The 18,098-nt window shown below is 45.0% G+C and overlaps 2 protein-coding genes across 3 annotated transcripts in view; one reads left to right on the top strand and one right to left on the bottom strand.

The window, feature by feature from the left end:
- The first annotated feature begins 1,085 nt into the window (after positions 1 to 1,085).
- Positions 1,086 to 1,601, top strand: LOC140710857 (large ribosomal subunit protein eL32). Its single transcript, XM_073013566.1, has one exon. It carries the CDS (start codon positions 1,153 to 1,155, stop codon positions 1,558 to 1,560), a length of 408 nt encoding a protein of 135 aa, XP_072869667.1. The 5' UTR covers positions 1,086 to 1,152; the 3' UTR covers positions 1,561 to 1,601.
- Positions 1,602 to 8,815: 7,214 nt separating this feature from the next.
- The window catches only part of LOC140710854 (doublesex- and mab-3-related transcription factor C1), a 70,917-nt gene continuing 61,634 nt past the window's right edge, over positions 8,816 to 18,098 (bottom strand). Inside the window, exons 2-7 of one of the 2 annotated variants that reach the window (XM_073013564.1) lie at positions 12,508 to 12,665; positions 12,149 to 12,207; positions 11,701 to 11,834; positions 10,753 to 10,813; positions 10,421 to 10,568; positions 8,816 to 9,436 (exon numbers count right to left, since the gene is read on the bottom strand). In XM_073013564.1, the coding sequence (XP_072869665.1) occupies positions 9,324 to 9,436; positions 10,421 to 10,568; positions 10,753 to 10,813; positions 11,701 to 11,834; positions 12,149 to 12,207; positions 12,508 to 12,571 (579 nt within the window). In that variant the 5' untranslated portion in view covers positions 12,572 to 12,665 and the 3' untranslated portion in view covers positions 8,816 to 9,323. The remainder of the gene's footprint in view (positions 9,437 to 10,420; positions 10,569 to 10,752; positions 10,814 to 11,700; positions 11,835 to 12,148; positions 12,208 to 12,507; positions 12,666 to 18,098) is intronic. The other variant, XM_073013565.1, reaches the window with a different exon arrangement.

The following is an 18,098-nucleotide window of genomic DNA, read 5'->3' as shown; positions in this document are numbered from 1 at the left end:
TGCTACTAAGAGAATAAAATACTTGGGAATACAAGTTTCAAGGGATATGAACGACCTCTTCAAGGAGAACTACAAACCACTGTTCAAGGAAATAAGAGAGGACACAAACACATGGAAGAACATTCCATGCTCATGGATAGGAAGAATCAATATCATGAAAATGGCCATACTGCCCAAAATAATTTATAGATTCAATGCTATCCGTATTGGCTTTCTTCACAGAATTGGAAAAGCTACTTAAAACTTCATACAGAACCAAAAAAGAGCCCGCATAGCCAAGACAATCCTAAGCAAAAAGAACAAAGCTGGAGGCATCACGCTACCTGACTTCAAACTATACTACAAGGCTACAGTAACCAAAACAGCATGGTATCGTTACCAAAACAGAGATATAGACCAATGGAATGGAACAGAGGCCTCAGAAACAACACCACACATCTACAACCATGTGATCTTTGACAAACCTGTCACAAACAAGCAATGGGGAAAGGATTCCCTATTTAATAAATGGTGTTGGGAAAACTGGCTAGCCATATGCAGAAAACTGAAACTGGACCCCTTCCTTACACCTTATACAAAAATTAATTCAAGATGGATTAAAGACTTAAACGTAAGGCCTAAAACCATAAAAATCCTAGAAGAAAACCTAGGCAATACCATTCAGGACATAGGCATGGGCAAAGACTTCATGTCTAAAACACCAAAAGCAATGGCAACAAAAGCCAAAATGGGCAATTGGGATCTAATTAAACTAAAGAGTTTCTGCACAGCAAAAGAAACGATCATCAGAGTGAACAGGCAATCTTCAGAATGGGAGAAAATTTTTGCAATCTATCCATCTGACAAAGGACTAATATCCAGGATCTACAAAGAACTTAAACAAATTCACAAGAAAAAAACAAACAACCCCATGAAAAAGTGGGCAAAGGATATGAACAGACAGTTCTCAAAAGAAGATATTTATGCAGCCAACAACATATGAAAAACTGCTCATCATCACTGGTCATTAGAGAAATGCAAATCAAAACCACAATGAGATACCATCTCACGCCAGTTAGAATGACAATATAAAGTTTAAGAATTACCCTGTGGGTCCCTTCTCTCTTCCTCGGCGCTGCCTACGGAGGTGGCAGCCATCTCCTCCTCGGCATCATGGCCGCCCTCAGACCCCTTGTGAAGCCCAAGATCGTCAAAAAAAGAACCAAGAAGTTCATCCGGCACCAGTCAGACCGATATGTCAAAATTAAGCGTAACTGGCGGAAACCCAGAGGCATTGACAACAGGGTTCGTAGAAGATTCAAGGGCCAGATCTTGATGCCCAACATTGGTTATGGGAGCAACAAAAAAACAAAGCACATGCTGCCCAGTGGCTTCCGGAAGTTCCTGGTCCACAATGTCAAGGAGTTGGAAGTGCTGCTGATGTGCAACAAATCTTACTGTGCCGAGATTGCTCACAATGTTTCTTCCAAGAACCGCAAAGCCATCGTGGAAAGAGCTGCCCAGCTGGCCATCAGAGTCACCAACCCCAATGCCAGGCTGCGCAGTGAAGAAAATGAGTAGACAGCTCATGTGCACGTTTTCTGTTTAAATAAATGTAAAAACTGCAAAAAAAAAAAAAAAAAAAAAAAAAAAAAAAAAAAAAAAAAGAATTACCCTGTGAACATTGCACTGATGAAGCCTGCCATGACTTACAGAGCCTAAGGAGAATCCAATGTCATGCATCCACACAGCTGAGTCAGCAATTTCCTTTCCTTTCCTTTCTTTTCCTTTCCTTTCCTTTCCTTTCCTTTCCTTTCCTTTCCTTTCCTTTCCTTTCCTTTCCTTTCCTTTCCTTTCCTTTCCTTTCCTTTTGTTTTCTGTTCTGTTCTGTTCTCTTCTCTTCTCCTTTCCTTTCTTCCTGTTTTTCCTTGCTTCCTTCTTTCTTTCTTTCTTTATTTCTCTCTTTCTCTCTTTCTTTCTTTCTTCTTATCTTTTTTTAATGTCAACACTTTGATTATATCATCCTACTTGCTTCTGGTCTGCAAAGTTTCTTCACAGAAATCCATTTATAATACTATGAAAGTAGCCTTGTATGTGACCAAATGTCTCCTGCTGCTGTTGAGATTCTCTCTTTGTCTGTCTTTAGGCAGTTTGCGTATAATGTGTGGTTCTCTTTGGATTTAACCTTGGTGGGATTTTTTTGAGCTTCTTGGATCTGTGTGTCAATTTTTTTTCCCCACAGATTTAAGAAGTTTTCAGCCATTACTTCTTCGAATGAGCTCTCTCTCTTTCTCTCTTCTCCTACTGAGATTACCATAATGCATATACTAGTTTGCTTGATGGTGTCCCATAAGTCCCCTAGTCTATCTTCACTTTTCTTCATTCTTTTATTCTTTTGCTCATCTGACATGATGATTTCAAATGACCTGCCTCCAAGCTTGATAATTCTTCTGCCTTATCAAGTGGTCTGTTGAATACCTCCAGTGAATTTTGCAGTTAAATTATTGTATTATGTTTTCATCTCTAGAATCTGCATGGTTCTTTGTTATAGTGTTAATTTCTTTGTCAATATTCTCATTTTGTTCATGCTTCATTTTCCCAGTTTCATTTAGTTGTCTCTCTGTGTTCTATTTTAGCTCATTGAACATCTTCATGACAATTACTTTAAATTCTTTGTCAGGCAGTATCGGGAGAACCTGCTCCCAATGTTTAACATGGGTTTTTTTCTATTTCCTAAGTGTCTCGGCTGGGTTGAGAAATAAAGGGAAAGAGCACAAGAGAGAGAAATTTAAAGCTGGGTGTCCGGGGGAGACATCACATGTTGGCAGGATCCGTGATGTTCCCCGAGCCGTAAAACCAGCAAGTTTTTATTAGCAATTTTCAAAAGGGGAGGGAGTGCACGAATAAGGTGTGGGTCACAGACATCACATACTTCACAAGGTAATAAAATATCACAAAGCAAATGGAGGCAGGGCGAGATCACAGGACCACCGGATGAGGTGAAATTAAAATTGCTAATGAAGTTTCGGGCGCACATTGTCATTGATAGCATCTTATCAGGAAACAGGGTTTGAGAGCAGATAACCTGTCTGACCAAAATTTATTAGGTGGGAATTTTTTCATCCTAATAAGGCTGGGAGCACTATCGGAGACCGGGGCTTATTTCGTCCCTTCGGCTTCGACCATAAAAGACGGGATGCCTTAAAAAGGGGCCGTCTATAAGCCTACCTTCAGGGCGCATGCTCTTTCTCAGGGATGTTCCTTGCTGAGAAAAAGAATTCAGCAATATTTCTCCTATTTGCTTATGAAAGAGGAGGAATATAGCTCTGTTCCGTCCGGCTCACCGGTGGCCAGTTCAAAGTTACCTCTCTTGTTCCCTGAATATCGCTGTTATCCTGTTCTTTTTTTTAAGATGCCCAGATTTCATATTCAAACACACATGCTCTACAAACTATTTGTGCAGTTGACACAATATCACAGGGTCCTGAGGCGACATTCATCTTCCTCAACTTACAAAGAAGATGACGGGATTAAGAGATTAAAGTAAAGACAGGCATAGGAAATCACAAGGATATTCATTGGGGAAGTGATAAGTGTCCATGAAATCTTCACAATTTATGTTCAGAGATTACAGTAAAGACAGGTGTAAGAAATTACAAAAGTATTAATTTGGGGAACTAATTCATGTCCATGAAATCTTCACAATTTATGTTCTTCTGCCGCGGCTTCAGCCGGTCCCTCCGTTCGGGGTCCCTGACTTCCTGCAACAAGGCAGCTCTTAGGTCTACATTTCTTTAGGGCTGGCTCCTGGAGTGTTGTTTTGCTCCAGTGACTGGGCCATCACCAGTTGATTTGTATGTCTTGAAATCTTTTGTTGGGATTTGGGCATTTGAAGAAACAATCACCTCTCCCAGTCTTTGCATACCAGCTTGGTGCACAGGAAGACCTTCGCCAATTGGCTGGAGGTTCTAGGACCTCTCAAACCTTTTGTAATGTCTTGTTGCCCCTGGCGTCTACCTACACAACTGCAGCTTTTACCTGCTGTGCACTTTCGTTTTCAGGAGCTTCCAGAATCTATCTTGGGTTGCTTCAGCCTCCCAAGTCAGGCAAGACAGAAAGTAGTCCCTCAAATAGCCCCCAAACAAGCCAGAACGTTGTATGCATGGCCCACTCTCTTGTTTTTATCCCAAGGGAGGGGCCCAGAATTCATGATTTTATTTTTTTCCTAGTGTTCCACACTACACCATGTAGAGGGAGGGGCACAAGGGGTATGCTGAATGCTGGGATTTTTCCTACCCTTGTCACTGGAATCCCTTCTTGGTTTTACAAGGGCCAATGTGCTGTAGCTTGTCCAGTGATCTCTACAATTCTCACAGAGGTACTTAGATTTATATAATGTTGTTAACCTAATATCTCTATCAGGGAAGGAGGGCCTGTAGCTTTCTTGACTGCTGTCATGCTGATATCACTCCCATGGGGCAACTTTTTAACAAGTGGTATTGGAAAAATGGGATCTCTTCCTCACACCATACACTAGGATACATTTCAAGTGGACCGGAGTTTACAGTGTGACAGGAGACAATCTTCTCTACATTTAGAGTGGGAAATCTTTCCTAGCTATGTCTAAAAACCCAAAAGGTATAAGGCAAAATGTTGATAAAGTTTATTAAGGAAACATAAACTGCGTTTGCATGGCAAACAAGGAAACAAAACACTATCAATGAGGTAAAATGATTCATGACAAACAGGAAAAATGATTTACGACTTATATCAGAAGAAAAGGTAAATGTCCTAATATATCCCTAAGATACAAAGAACTTTTCTTGGAAAGGAGAAAATGCCAAGGCCCCTATACTAACTGGGCCAAAACTGTAAACTAAAAGTCCATAAGAATAAAGAAAACAGGAATTTCTCTTAACCATATGGAAAAGATGTGCGACCTTGCACATATGAAGGGAAATGCAAGTTAACATATGCACTAATATGTCATTTATCTCCTATCAGATGGGCGAATTCAAAAATCTGGCAATACTACTGGTGAGATGCTGGGAAAACTTTCTCTTTCCGATATTGATCGGGAAAAGGCAAACGGTCCATCCTTCTTGAAGAGGTATTTGACAGTAATGAGCAAGACACCCTGTGTTTTCACCTCTTAAGCAGCAATGGTACATCTAGGGATCAATCCCAAAGACGTAGTGATATAAAAATTGCTAAAGATTATGTCAGGAGCCTATCCATTGCAGCCATATTTAAAATAATAGCAAGAGCCAGGTGTGGTGGCTCACGCCTGTAATCCCAGCACTTTGGGAGGCCGAGGTGGGTGGATCACCTGAGGTCAGGAGTTTGAGACCAGCCTGGCTAACATGGTGAAACCCCGTTTCTACTAAAAGAAAAAATAAAATAAAATAATAGCAAGAATAGAAACAACCAGAGTGTCCATCAATAGAAGACCAGTTGACCACACCATGGTAGGTCCACACAATGGGGTGCCCTCTAGCTGTTGAGAGGAGTGAGGGATGTCTCCAGGGAGGATTGTGGAGTGATCCCAAGGATTTCTTTATTTTCTGAGGTGGAGTCTCGCTCTGTTGCCCAGGCTGGAGAGCAGTGATGCGATCTTAGCTTGCTGCGGCCTCCGCCTCCCGGGTTCAAGCGATTCTCCTGCCTCAGCCTCCTGAGTAGCTGGGATTACAGGCGCCCGCTACCACACCTGACTAATTTTTGTATTTTTAGTAGAGACAGGGTGTTAAACCATGTTGGCCAGACTGGTCTCAAACTCCTGACCTCAAGTGATCCACCTGCCTCGGCCTCCCAAAATGTTGGGATTACAGGCGTGAGCCACCACGCCGGCCTCAAGGATTTCTCTTTTTTCACTTTTAGTAACTTTGTTTATTCATGTGTCTTTAACCACTTCAGTACATGCATTACATTGTAGCTACCACATCTACTCACTGAAATAACACAGTTCTCAACATGGGGAACAAGTGGCATTTATAGAAACTTTTCTTATATGTGTGACTTTAAATGCTTCACAAGATGCATAATAGTGTGGTCAGTACATCCATTCACTGAAATAACACTGTTCTCAGCTTGGCGATCAAGTGGCCTCAAGGATATGTTTTTAAGTTTTTTAAAAAGGCAAGGTGGAGAAGTTTATGCGTTAATAGCTTATGCAGCATTTATCTAAGCAGGAGGAGGGAGTGTAGTGAACGTCAGTCTCTCTAAAGAGAGAGAGAGAGATACAGATCCAATGGCCAGGCAATACCAGTTGCCCCCGTTTCTTTAGCCTTTAAGAAATCTGTTGACAAAATAGAAAAGAGAAATCTGTTGAATATAACCCTGTATGGATGGGTTTTGCTAATTCTGAGATCCCTACCACTCACCTCTACTCGACTTTGGCCCCCTCCAAGAATGCACATCCCCACATAAATGGGAATTCCGCTCAATATCTGTCCCAGATCTTTCCATTTTTAACTTTAAAAATAGCACTTTCCCACACATTTTAGGCTGTTCTTGGTCAGAAACCAGCAGTAGCAGCCCTTTATGGCCCTGCAGTGTTAGTGGAACCTACTTTGGAAAAGCCGTCTTTCTGGGCAAGGGTTGAAAGTGGCAGAGTGCTGGAGCTGGCTCTTAACAGAACATCAGAGCCAACCATAAGATTTTCAAGAATTTCGTGAGCCAGTTGTTAAATACAGCCATTATTAAAAACTACATTATATAAACTAACAATCAGATCAATTATATTGAAAACAAACATAATATATGCTAAAAAAAAAATCAATCCCTAATTATTTTTCTACTTTGTACTGTTATCTATGTTCTCATGGTTATTTACATTTATGGTATCCGAATGGTAAAAATATATCTCTTCCCAACTCTGCATTCACTGATATCACTTTGATATCTTGCATTCAGCAAGTGCAACAACCCAGGGCGTTTCCCCCAACCTTCCTTCCCCCTGAGAGCCAGTTGCTAAATCTGTACCTGCACACTAATGTTTGAAATTGATCCACTCTACAGAAGCTCTGATGTGATGGATATGCTCAGATCTAACCAATGCTGTTACGTGACATACACGAGTCAAGACATAACTCACAGTGCTCTATACAGTGATGTTTTAAATCTATGAACTGGGGTAGTACACAGCAAAGGGAAGAACATGAAAAAGGTTTGATATTTAACATTCACAAAGATGTCCTTAGATGCAAAAAATACACCGTCATGAGACTTTTGAAAAAGTCTGTGTGTGTATGGGTGGAGGGGGGGCATCAGGAAAATAAAAGGGCACAGGGAAAAGGGCCTCACTCCTTCCCCTGATGCCCATCACTTTATTTCTGTTTTTCCTCCCTCTTCTCATGCCACATCCTTTAACCAAAATATGCCCCCTCTTTTACCCAAGTCAACTGTGGGACTGTGGTGTGCCTAGGACACAATTTCATAGCAGGATCTTAGTCCTCTTCCAGGTACTACCGCTTCATTCCTCCAGAAATATGTGGACTTGTTCATCCATCACTACGAAAGGAGGGGCTTTGGGATCATTCGTTCGAGTAACAAATCAGGGAAGGAAGGAAGGTATGAGATGGACTTCAGTCTAGTCTTGCTCCAAGTCTGAGTGACTTTGCACGTTTGTTTCTCTGCCATCAGATCAAGAATATAAGAATCCTGACTTCTCGGGGTCTCAAAAAAGAAAGGACAAGTTGTAATTGGATGCCATCCGAATCAGTCGTCTTGGGTGAAGTACTGGGAGGGAAGAAAGGAGGGAGCTAATAGCATGGAAAAGGGCCCATATCGAGACATGTCCAGTTGAGCTTTCTTTCTGCCTGGTGGGGGTCTCCAGGTCTTCATTCATTTAGAATATCAGCAGAGGACTGGGAAACCACTGCAGGTAAGAAAGAGCTGATGGATTACTACATATTGTTACCTTGAGTAAGAAATAAAGGGACTATTTTGGAAAAACCCTCTGACTGATGTTTGTTGCTTTGAGTTTTGAGCCTTTTATTCAATGCTTTATTAAAAAATCGTACTATTAGCTGATTCAGGGCCTGGTAAAGACAAGGGAGAGTTCGCTGATCTTTGGCTAAAAATTTCCCGCAAACCACTTTTGCAAATCACTGTCATTCTTTGAGTGTGTTTCCTCATCGGCAAAATGGCAATAATAATGCTTAACTTGCAAAGTTGCCGTGAGGCTGTATGTGCTTAGTGCGGTGAGCACAAAATAAATAAAAGGTAGTGATGCTTCCTCATATTTCATGGGTCCTTCAAAAATAGGGTCTGAGTCTAATTCATTTCCCCTGTTTGATTCTTCTTGTCCTGAGTGGCCTCAGTTTCCTCCACTGTAAAATTCACATTGGTCTAGAATAAAACCGGCATTTCCATTGGGCAAAACTGTCCTTCATGGAAGTTTGGTTTGGCCCAGATATAGGGCTTAAAGAAGAAACCCGAGCCAATGCTCACAAGTTGAGTGATTTTGTATAGAAATCTAGAATTCCATCTTCTCTTGAAAACCCAGCCAATTTGGCCACCATGAGTCGCTATCCCTGCATGGCAACAATTGCCTAGAGCCAAGTAGCAGCTGCCCGCTTACGTAGAGCATACACTGTCAGTTTGGCCAGAGCCCATCGGGCCTGCTCTACTCATTTACATGATCTGCTTGATCCTACAGATATTGCCACTTATGACCCTCTGGGCAACTGGAAACAGTCTATGCCAGGCAGAGGGTAGGTACTTAATTGCTCAATGAATAAATACCTTACTCTTTTTCCTCTACCATTTTCTTATCTAGCCATGTTAGGAAATCCCAGTTATCGGATAAGGTGATTCTCATTTGGAAACATGAATTGAACAAATCGGTTAGAGTCGGGATAGTCTGGGTTATACTGTGGTAACAAAAAACCCGTATATCACAGTGCCTTATAACAACAAGGGTTTATTATTTGTTCACGTACATAAACCTAGACACAAAGTGAAAACATCTTCATGTTTCCACCAGCATGGGTACACACATGAGTGCACAGGTATGTCAGCAATCACAAGACGAATAAAAACTCTGGCATATGAACCCACACAGAATCCCACTGAGAGACTGATCAACTTAGATTGCACAATCCTGTCTTTACGAAACAGAAAAAGGCCCCGGCATCCAAAAGAGTGAGGGATAGAGGTACAAGAATATCCACCTTCAGTCAAGGAATTGCCCCATATAATAAAAAGCTTATAAAACACCTGAAGGCTTAAAAAAAAAAAAAAAAAAAAAGGATGTTAAGCGTTTTGGACGTTAACCATTTTGCACATTCAGAAACTGGATTCTAAATAGGCAGTGCTCTGTTGAGGCCTCCTCCCCTGGGTTCCTAGCTCAAGAGGGAGATGCATCCCAGATGTCCAATAGGCAGCGAGATGGAGCTGGTTGGCCTGGGGTGGAGAGAGGGGCTGGGAGGCTGGAATCCTTTATCTCCAGCAGGAGCTGTGGACAGAAAGGAAGGGGCCAGAGCCAGGTCACATCCACATCCCCTTCCAGATCTACTCGTTTTATGTGTCCCGCCCAACCAAAGATTTGTCACCTGGCCTGTTGCATAGACCTCTTCCTCTCTGATTTCCCCATCTCCCATCTTGCCTCCCCCAATCCTTCCATCAAAGCCACCACAGGTCTTTTTGTCAAGCTCGGGGTCTGTGAAATTGTTCTCCCTAGCTCAGAAAACGTTCCCTGGCTCCTCACTACCCACAGTTGCTGGTCCAGCCTCCTAAGCCTGACTTGTCAGACCTCTGTGATTGGCACCCTCTCCAGCCTCATCCCTTTCTGTTCCAGCAGTCCCTCCAGGGGTGTTTCTTCACTGACACACCATGCTCCATTCACCATTTTGATCTGGGAATGCCTAGCCTTCCCTCCCAGCCTCCCCAGTTGTTTATCCCCCTCGGAGCTCCTCCAGCCCCTCTTCTCTGGGCACATCGTTAAAATTTGACCACAAAACACAGCTTGCCAGGGCATCCAGGCTCCACTTCTAGACTGGATGCTCTCGGAAGGCAGAGACCAGACCTCCTTCCAGACCAAGCCCTTTATCACCTCTGTATGTCCTCCCCAGACCACAGTAGGCCACAGGGGGCTGAGCACAGACCCTGGGCTGAAAGTCAAGAGGGCCGGTTCTTCCACTTGATATGCTGCATGCATATCAGAGAGGGCAAGTCCCTGCCACTCTCAGGGCCTGAACTTCCTTCTTTCTTGACATCAGGGCACTGAACGCTTGCTGTTGCGCACAAAGCTCAATAAACCGAAGATTCAGTAAACAGCACTCAACTACCATCTCGGGAGTCATACTGAGGAGCTTGGGTGCCTGGCCCCAAGGAGATTCAACTTACTGACTCTGATTTTTCAGCTAGAACCTGCTTACCACAACGACCCCCATTCCCCAGCTATTCCCACCCTGTGTTCTCCTTTCAGGGAGCAGGCTACCTGGTGGGTTGCAAGGCTGGTGCAGGGAGATGGACTCAGGAGGGGCCTGGGCAGAGTTTCTCAGAGTCAGCAGAGCCTCAGCGGCCTCCAGTTTCCGCTGCCACTCTGAGTGGGCAGAAACCAAAGCCTGGTCAGAGACTTTGGGGACCTGCAAAGGAAAGTGCGTGAGAGAATAGGCACTGGGAAACTACACCTCTTCCTAATACGACAAGTGCCCCTTCAGCCCCGTGTTCCCTCAACCTCCTCCCCCACCCCCACCAAGGCCTTCTGCTCTTCCCATCCACTAAACTCCATCCCTCCCAGGGTTCTGGACCCCACTACTTTCCCAGGACCTGTGGCTGCAGTAGAAGAGGGTCAAGGGTGGCACAGGGCTGGAGGATCAGAGTTGAGCATCTAGAAACAAGGAAAGGAGAGGCCAGGGGATTAAATCCACTGGTGGACACATACTATCAGTAGACAGAAAGAGGGGCAGGATTTTGCAATATCTGGATGTGGGAATCCCAATGCCTGCTGGGCCATTAGTCATTGCGGCTGGGGCAGGTCCCTTCTCCTGCTTGGCCAGGTTTCTTTTCCATACCTCTTTTTCCTGACAGGGACGCTTATTCCTACCAGCTCTTTCCTCCCAGGGCAATGGTGGAAATCATGGGAAATTACAGGTGTCCATGTTTTAATTCGCAAAGCACCTGGAGAGATGTGATTACTGTCCCTGTTCAGGGACTGGTTCTCACTTCCATATTGCCCAGTCCCCATGGGTCTTGAAAGACAAGCATGGCTCGTCTCCAGGAAGCTTTCTCTAATGGCCTCTGGACTTTGCCCAGGGGCTCTGTGGCCCTCACCAGCGTGGACCCCACCTTTCAGCAGGACCTTCTATCCCATCCACCTGTTTCATGTGGAATAACAACCCCCATTTGTTGAAGCCCTACTATGTGGCAGGCCTTGTGCCAGTTCTCTTTTCAATGCTATGGGTATAGGATATTGTCCTCAGTACATCCATAGGGAAATGGAGGTTCAGACACATAAAGTCACTTGTCCAAAGTCTCACAAATAGAAAATAGCAAAGCTAGGAGAGCCCTGTCCTCGCCCGTTAGTATTACATGCTGCCTTGTCCTCCTCCTTCTTCTCCTCCTCCTTTTCTTCCTCCTCCTCCTCCTCCTCTTACTCCTCCCCCCCCCACTTCCTCCTCCTCCTCCTCCCGCTCTTCCCCTTCCATCTCCCATGGCATCAAGCACAAGGTTAGGCACACAAGACACAACCTGCTCCATGGTCCTCACTCTACTCACATGCTGGGCAGGGCAGGGGGCCTGTGGGGATCTCCAGAAGGAGAAACCAGTTGCTGCTCCAAGGTCACTGGAGTACAAGGCAGAGACAAAGATTCTGGGGCCTGGCCAAGCAGCAGAGCCCCTTGGGAGCTCCCCTGCAGGGGCAGAGAGCACAGGTTGCAGTCAGGTACCAGGCCGGCCGTGGAGAGAGGAGGTGTGGACATCTTTTGGGATGAGGATAGGAGCCTAGAATGTCAGAGCTCTGAAGACCTTGAAGACCAGCCAGTCTTACCTTTCATTTTGCAACTGGGGAAATTGAGGCCCAGGGAGGAGAAGTGATTTTTCCCAAGGTCACATGGTGAGCTGGTGATAGGATTGGAGATGAAACCCATATCCTTGGGACACAGTGAAAGATGTCTGGACAGTGGCTGGGTGGGAGCCTGCCCGACTGGTCACCGACTCTCCTTACCTCCTCGGAGGCTGTGAAGATGTGGGTCTCGGGCTGCAGCATGTTGTTCTCCTTCCCAGCTGTGAAAGACCAGGAGCAGCTTTTGATGAGTCTTTCCCCCAACCCCACCCCACTTCACCCCACATCCAGTCTCAGGTCTCATCTCACCAAGGAGCTCTTCAGTTCCCTTGTCCCCCAGCTCTCTCCTTCCTGCAAACACTCGGTAGGTAACATTGATGACATTTTGCACCTGGGCAAACTAAGGTCCGGGGAGCAACTTGCCCCAGGTCACACTGCAATTCTGTGACAGGACTGGTGACAGAACTACTCATGTTTCCTCCACCCAAACTCTGGCTCCCTGCCTGGCCAGAAACACTCACTGAGGACTCCTGCTCTGATGGTCAAATTCCTGACACGGACGGGAGCTTTGGGAGGGGCAGCCATACTCCTTATTGGTCCTTGAGCCAGGTGTCTCTTTGGCCGTGCCCGCTGCTCCCTCTTCAAGGCACTCACAGCAGGCAAGACCCTGAGGTGTTCTCTGAAGTAAAGGATTGCAGGGCTAAGGTTAGTCCCATTTAGAGAAGGTCTGGGCCCTCCCCATCTCAGACACCATACTCATGAGAAGAGGGCACAATTGTGACACTCGCAGGCCTGGAAGAGGCAGAAATGCTTGTGGCCGCTGATTTGGGCAGTAATACCATGGTCGTGGCAGCGGTCACAGCAACCTATAGCTCTTCTGGGGCCAAGCTGAGTCCCCCATGGGGCTCCAGTCTCACGCTGTGCATTCAGAGTCAGAGGGGCAGCAGGGTGCAGCAGGTATTTATTTGGGATCCATGCTTCTAGGGTCAGGAGTGGAGGTCAGAATGGCCACACGATCCCCTACCCCCAGCGTACTTCCTCTGCCCTTGGAAAACCCTATCTGAGGTGGCTGAATGCTCCTTCTCCATCCTTCTCACCGCTGGAATCAGATTGCCTTCCCTCCCCTTCTTCTCCCACGGTTTTCACCAACCTTCACTGCGACCTCCTTGCTCATGTTGCCTCCTTCACAGAAGCCCCAATCACACATAGCCCCTTCCCGAGAAACTCTTGGCAAGGATCCCATACCCATTCAATGCAGTCATTATTCTCCTTGCTTACCATCACTTCACCACAGACCCCACTTTCAGGCATGCACATGCACTCCCGTGCCCTCTTCCACCATTACTACACCCCCTTCTTGTGTATCATCCTGCACTCTGCCAAACCCAGGTATTATTCCTGGCATCCACTTCAACAATTCTCTTCCGAACCTCCTGCATTCATTCACTCCCCACACAGGATTTTGTGCCCCCATTGTCAGTCTCTTCTATGCCCTATATTCAATTTTCCCCTCACATTTCGTGCTGAATCATGCTGATTTTTTTTCTTGTACCCCACCTTACACTTAATTATTCCCTTGCTCCCCCTTTGAACTGATTTCCCTCTTGTATCCCATGAAATCGTATTGTTCTGGATCCCTGGCCCTCTTTCAATTATTAATTTCATTCATCCCTTCATGCATCCCCTTGATTCTTCTTCTTTTTTTTTTTTTTTTTTTCTTTTTTCTTTTGAGACGGAGTTTCGCTCTTGTTACCCAGGCTGGAGTGCAATGGGGTGATCTCGGCTCACTGCAACCTCTGCCTCCCGGGTGCAAGTGATTCTCCTGCCTCATCCTCCCGAGTAGCTGGGATTACAGGTGCCTGCCACCACGCCTGGCTAATTTTTTGTATTTTTTAATAGAGACGGGGTTTCACCATGTTGGCCAGGCTGATCCACCCGCCTCGGCCTCCCAAGGTGCTGGGATTACAGGCATGAGCCACCGGGCCCGGCCGATTCTCTTGATTCTTCATTCAGCAGGTACCTGTTGAGCCTCCTATGAAGTGTCAGGTTCTGATCTAGCCAATAGGAAACTCCTCAGTGCAGTAGTGTTTCTCTTGGACTGACACACCTTTTCTGCTTTCATGCAAACCCACACATTCCCTCCACAGTCTCCCCCAAATCTTCCATATTCCTCTCCACACTTCAACAATTTTTCTGGAGCACACCATCTCCCCCCACCCCCACCCCACCCCACCCCACACACACAGTCCCACCACCCTGGAGAGCACCACTTCCTCAGGAAGCCCAATCATCCACTCCCTCCCGGACCTCTGAATCAAAAGTAGTCCCACGAGACCTGCCTCACTGGCCAAAGGCCAGGGCTCAGGGGGCTGGAGCAAGGGGTCCTCCCAAAAGGGATTCCGGGACAGCTGAGGGCGCGATGGGACATCAGGAGCAGATGGGAGTTCCCTGCTGAGGTAGCAGAGAGGGGAAGGTAGCAGAGTTGGGAATCTGGCTCAGGAGGGTGGGAGGAAATAAGAGGCGTGGAGAACGAGGGCCTAATTCTCATGTCAACGTGTGGTTGCCCCAGCCTCCAGCAAGTCAGAACCAGTCAGAGGGTCTGAGGGAAGATGCAGCTTCTGCTTCCCTTCCCGCCCTTGCCACAAAGGCCAGAGAGCCCTTGTGCTGCCTTCAACCTCCCGCCGCTGTGGCTGGCGACCAATGAACCTCGAGATCTCTTGAGGCTCACGTTCTGAGGTCACGCCCCCCTCACCTCCATGTAGCTTCTCCTGCTCCCTGTACTAGGTCAGTCAAGAAATCCTGAAGTGATCGTTGAGCTTTATACTCCCCAAGGCTTGTTTCCCAGATTGGTCTCCCTTTGGGTGTGAAATATTTTGTGTGCATGCATTTTTAACTCACGTACTTGGTATTTTGTAATTTACCTTTTAAAAATTCAGCATGTGATTAAAGATCGATCCATATTTCTGTGCCGCGGATTCCCAATCAGTGGTGACTTTGCAACCCCCGGGGAACGATGCTTGGAAACACTTTCGTCCGTATTTGTCTCTGTTTATGAACTCCCTGTAATGTTCCACAGATAAATGTGTCTATTCCTGTGCCACTACTAAATTGTCCTAAATTTTTTCACTTCACGATACATCTTGACATCGGCTAGGGCAAGTTCCTGCATGGTATTCATCGTCTCCAAACACGTCTTTGCTATTCTTTGCCTTTTTGTCCCTCCGCATGAATTAGTGTGCAATGTCAAGTCTCCCCAGACTCAGTTGTAACAGATTTGGATTGCATTTTCACTGAATCTGTGGATCAGTTAGGGGAGAATCCACTACCTGCAGAATACTCGGCCTTCCTATTCACCAACTTGGGATGTCTCCACTTACGTGGGTCCTTAATGTTTTAATCTTTCAGTTCAGTTTTTAGTTTTATCTTTTGTATATTTAGATCTTGCACATCATTCATTGTATTTATTCCAAGATACTGTAGATCGTTGCTGTGCTTGCACTTGATGTCTGTTTAAAAGGACAATTTCTATTTGGATCTAATTTACAGAAACGACTTTAACTTTTAAAAACGTGACTTGATCTTAAAGTCAGTCAGCATGCTAAACTCTGCAGTAGGCGTTCTGGGATTATCTGTGAGTTTACGCATAGTAGAAATAGAATTGAAGTTATGGGGTTTTTTTGTTTGCGATTTTTGTTTTTTGGTTGGTTGTTTGGTTGTGTTTTAACTGCGCTGGCTAGGAAATCTAGTACAAGATCTAGTAGCGACAGCAAAATTGGGCTTCTTTGGGTTGTTTCGGATTTTAAAAGGAATGCTGCCAGCATTTCCATATTAGTATTGTTTCCTTGTGTTTTCCTTACCTTTTCCTTTCATTTCCTTTTCTTTCCTTTCCCTTCCCTTCCTCTCCCTTCCTTTCTTCCCTTTCCTCCTTCCTTCCTTCCTTTCTTCTTCCTGTCTCCCTACACCACGCCACCCCCACCCCCGCATGTCTTATGCCTTTTGTCCTTCTTCATAAATTAGCATGCAATTTCAAGTTTCCCAAAATTTCGGTTGTAACAGATTTGGATTGCATTTTCACTGAATCTGTGGATCAGTTATGGGAGAATCCACTATCTCTAGAATACCTGGCCTAAGTAACTTCCAGGTTTTTTCCAAAACCTTCAGCAAAGTTTATCTTATAATCCAAACGGTTAAAAAATCATAAATGTATATCTTAATGAGTTTTCTATCTCTTTCTTTCTTTTCCTTTCTTTCTCTCTTTCTTATCCTTTCTCCCTTTCTCTCTCTCTCTCTCTCTTTCTCCTTCCTTCCTTCCTTCATTCCTTGGGTTGCTTTCTTTATTTGTTTTGTAAACAAAGATGAAACAAAAAAGCAGCCCCTCACTCTGTCACCCAGGCTGCTGAAGTGCAGTGTCGGTGATCTTGGCTCACTGCAACCTCCACCTCCTGGGCTCAAGCAATCCTCCTGCCTCAGCCTCTCAAGTACCTGGGACTACAAGCACACGCCACCATCCCCAGCTAATTTTCGTATATTTTGTAGAGACGGGGGGTTTCGCCATGTTGCCCAGGCCATCGTGAACTCCTGGGCTCAAGCAGTCTGCCCGACAAAAGTGCTGAGATTACAGGTGTGAGCCACCAAGCCAGGCCTCTTAGTGAGTTTTCAAAAATTAAATATACGCCTGCAATTAGTATCTAGAACAAACAACAAAATATATGAGCAACACATAAACCTCTCTCGGGTCCCCTTCCAGTTACAGCTTTGCTAATGTCAAACCAGCTTTCCTCTCCCATAGTAAATGTAACTTAGCTATGGTGTATTAATGTTTTTGTATATGGTGCATTAGAGCAGTGGTCCTAAAACACTAGCTTGATTACCAAGCCCCAGAGGGCTTGATAAAACAAAGATTTCTGAGCTCCATATCTGTATTCTCAGATAACAAGGTCTGGGGTGGGACCCAGAGTTTGGTTGGCTTTGCTTTTTCTCTTTTCTTTTCTTTTCATTTTTCTTTTCTTTTCTTTGTCTTTTTCTTTTCTTTTCTTTTTCTTTTTTTTTTTTCTTTCTTTCTTTCTTTCTTGTTGCCCAGGCTTGAGTGCAATGACGCGATCTCGGCTCACTGCAACCTCTGCCACCCGGGTTCAAGCGATTCTCCTGCCTCAGCCTCCCGAGTAGCTGGAATTACAGGCATTCACCACCACGCCCGGCTACTTTTGTATTTTCAGTAGAGATGGGGTTTCTCCATGTTGGTCAGGCTGGTCTTGAGCTCCTGACCTCAGGTGATCCACCAGCCTGGGCCTCCCAAAGTGCTGGGATTACAGGCGTGAGCCACCATGCCGGCTGAGTTTGCCTATCAAACAAGTTCCCTGATGATGCGAACACTGCTGGTAGGGGACCACATTTTGAGAACGAAAGCACAAGAGAGGATAACATAAGGAACCTCCAAATATCCGTCTCCCAACTGCAACCATTAAAGACTCATGGCCAATCATATTTCATACATATCCTCTCCCCTCCCCGTCCTCCAGATTATTTTCAAGCAAATATCAGAAATCAAAAAAGTACAAAAATCATATGTGGATATCTTAACGTGTCTTATTTGATTTGTAAACATTTCAGTGCATAACTCTAAATATGAGGAATCTATTTTCCTCAACGTTTCATTTTGAAAATACACAAAGCTGAGGGGGTAATACAGTGAACAATCTTATGCCTAGATTCACATTATCTCATTGCTTTAGCTCTCAGTAATTTTTTTTCTTGCTTAAACACGTAACAGTTTCAAACACTTCAACCAGTTACTTCAGCATGCACCTCCTAAACACTGCAATGTACTCCTATGAAACCACAGTGCCATTATCACATTGAAGAAATGTAACAATGAAGGGGTAACATCATCCACGTTCACATACAGTTCATATTTAAATTTCACCAAATGTTCCCGTAATATCCTTTTGAAAGACTTTTTGGGGGATCAACAATCCAGTCAAGCATGGTACATTGTACACAGTTGTCATGTCTCTTTAGTGTCCTCTAATTGCAAACAGTACCCCAACCAATTTTTTAAACCTTCCATGACGATGACATTTTTTTCAGAGCTGAGGCCTGTTGTCATGTAAAG

The sequence above is a fragment of the Chlorocebus sabaeus genome, chromosome X (genome assembly GCF_047675955.1).
Source record: "Chlorocebus sabaeus isolate Y175 chromosome X, mChlSab1.0.hap1, whole genome shotgun sequence".
Taxonomy (NCBI): domain Eukaryota; kingdom Metazoa; phylum Chordata; class Mammalia; order Primates; family Cercopithecidae; genus Chlorocebus; species Chlorocebus sabaeus.
Note: the sequence above shows the minus strand (reverse complement) of the source record. Positions and strands in the feature narration are given on the sequence as shown.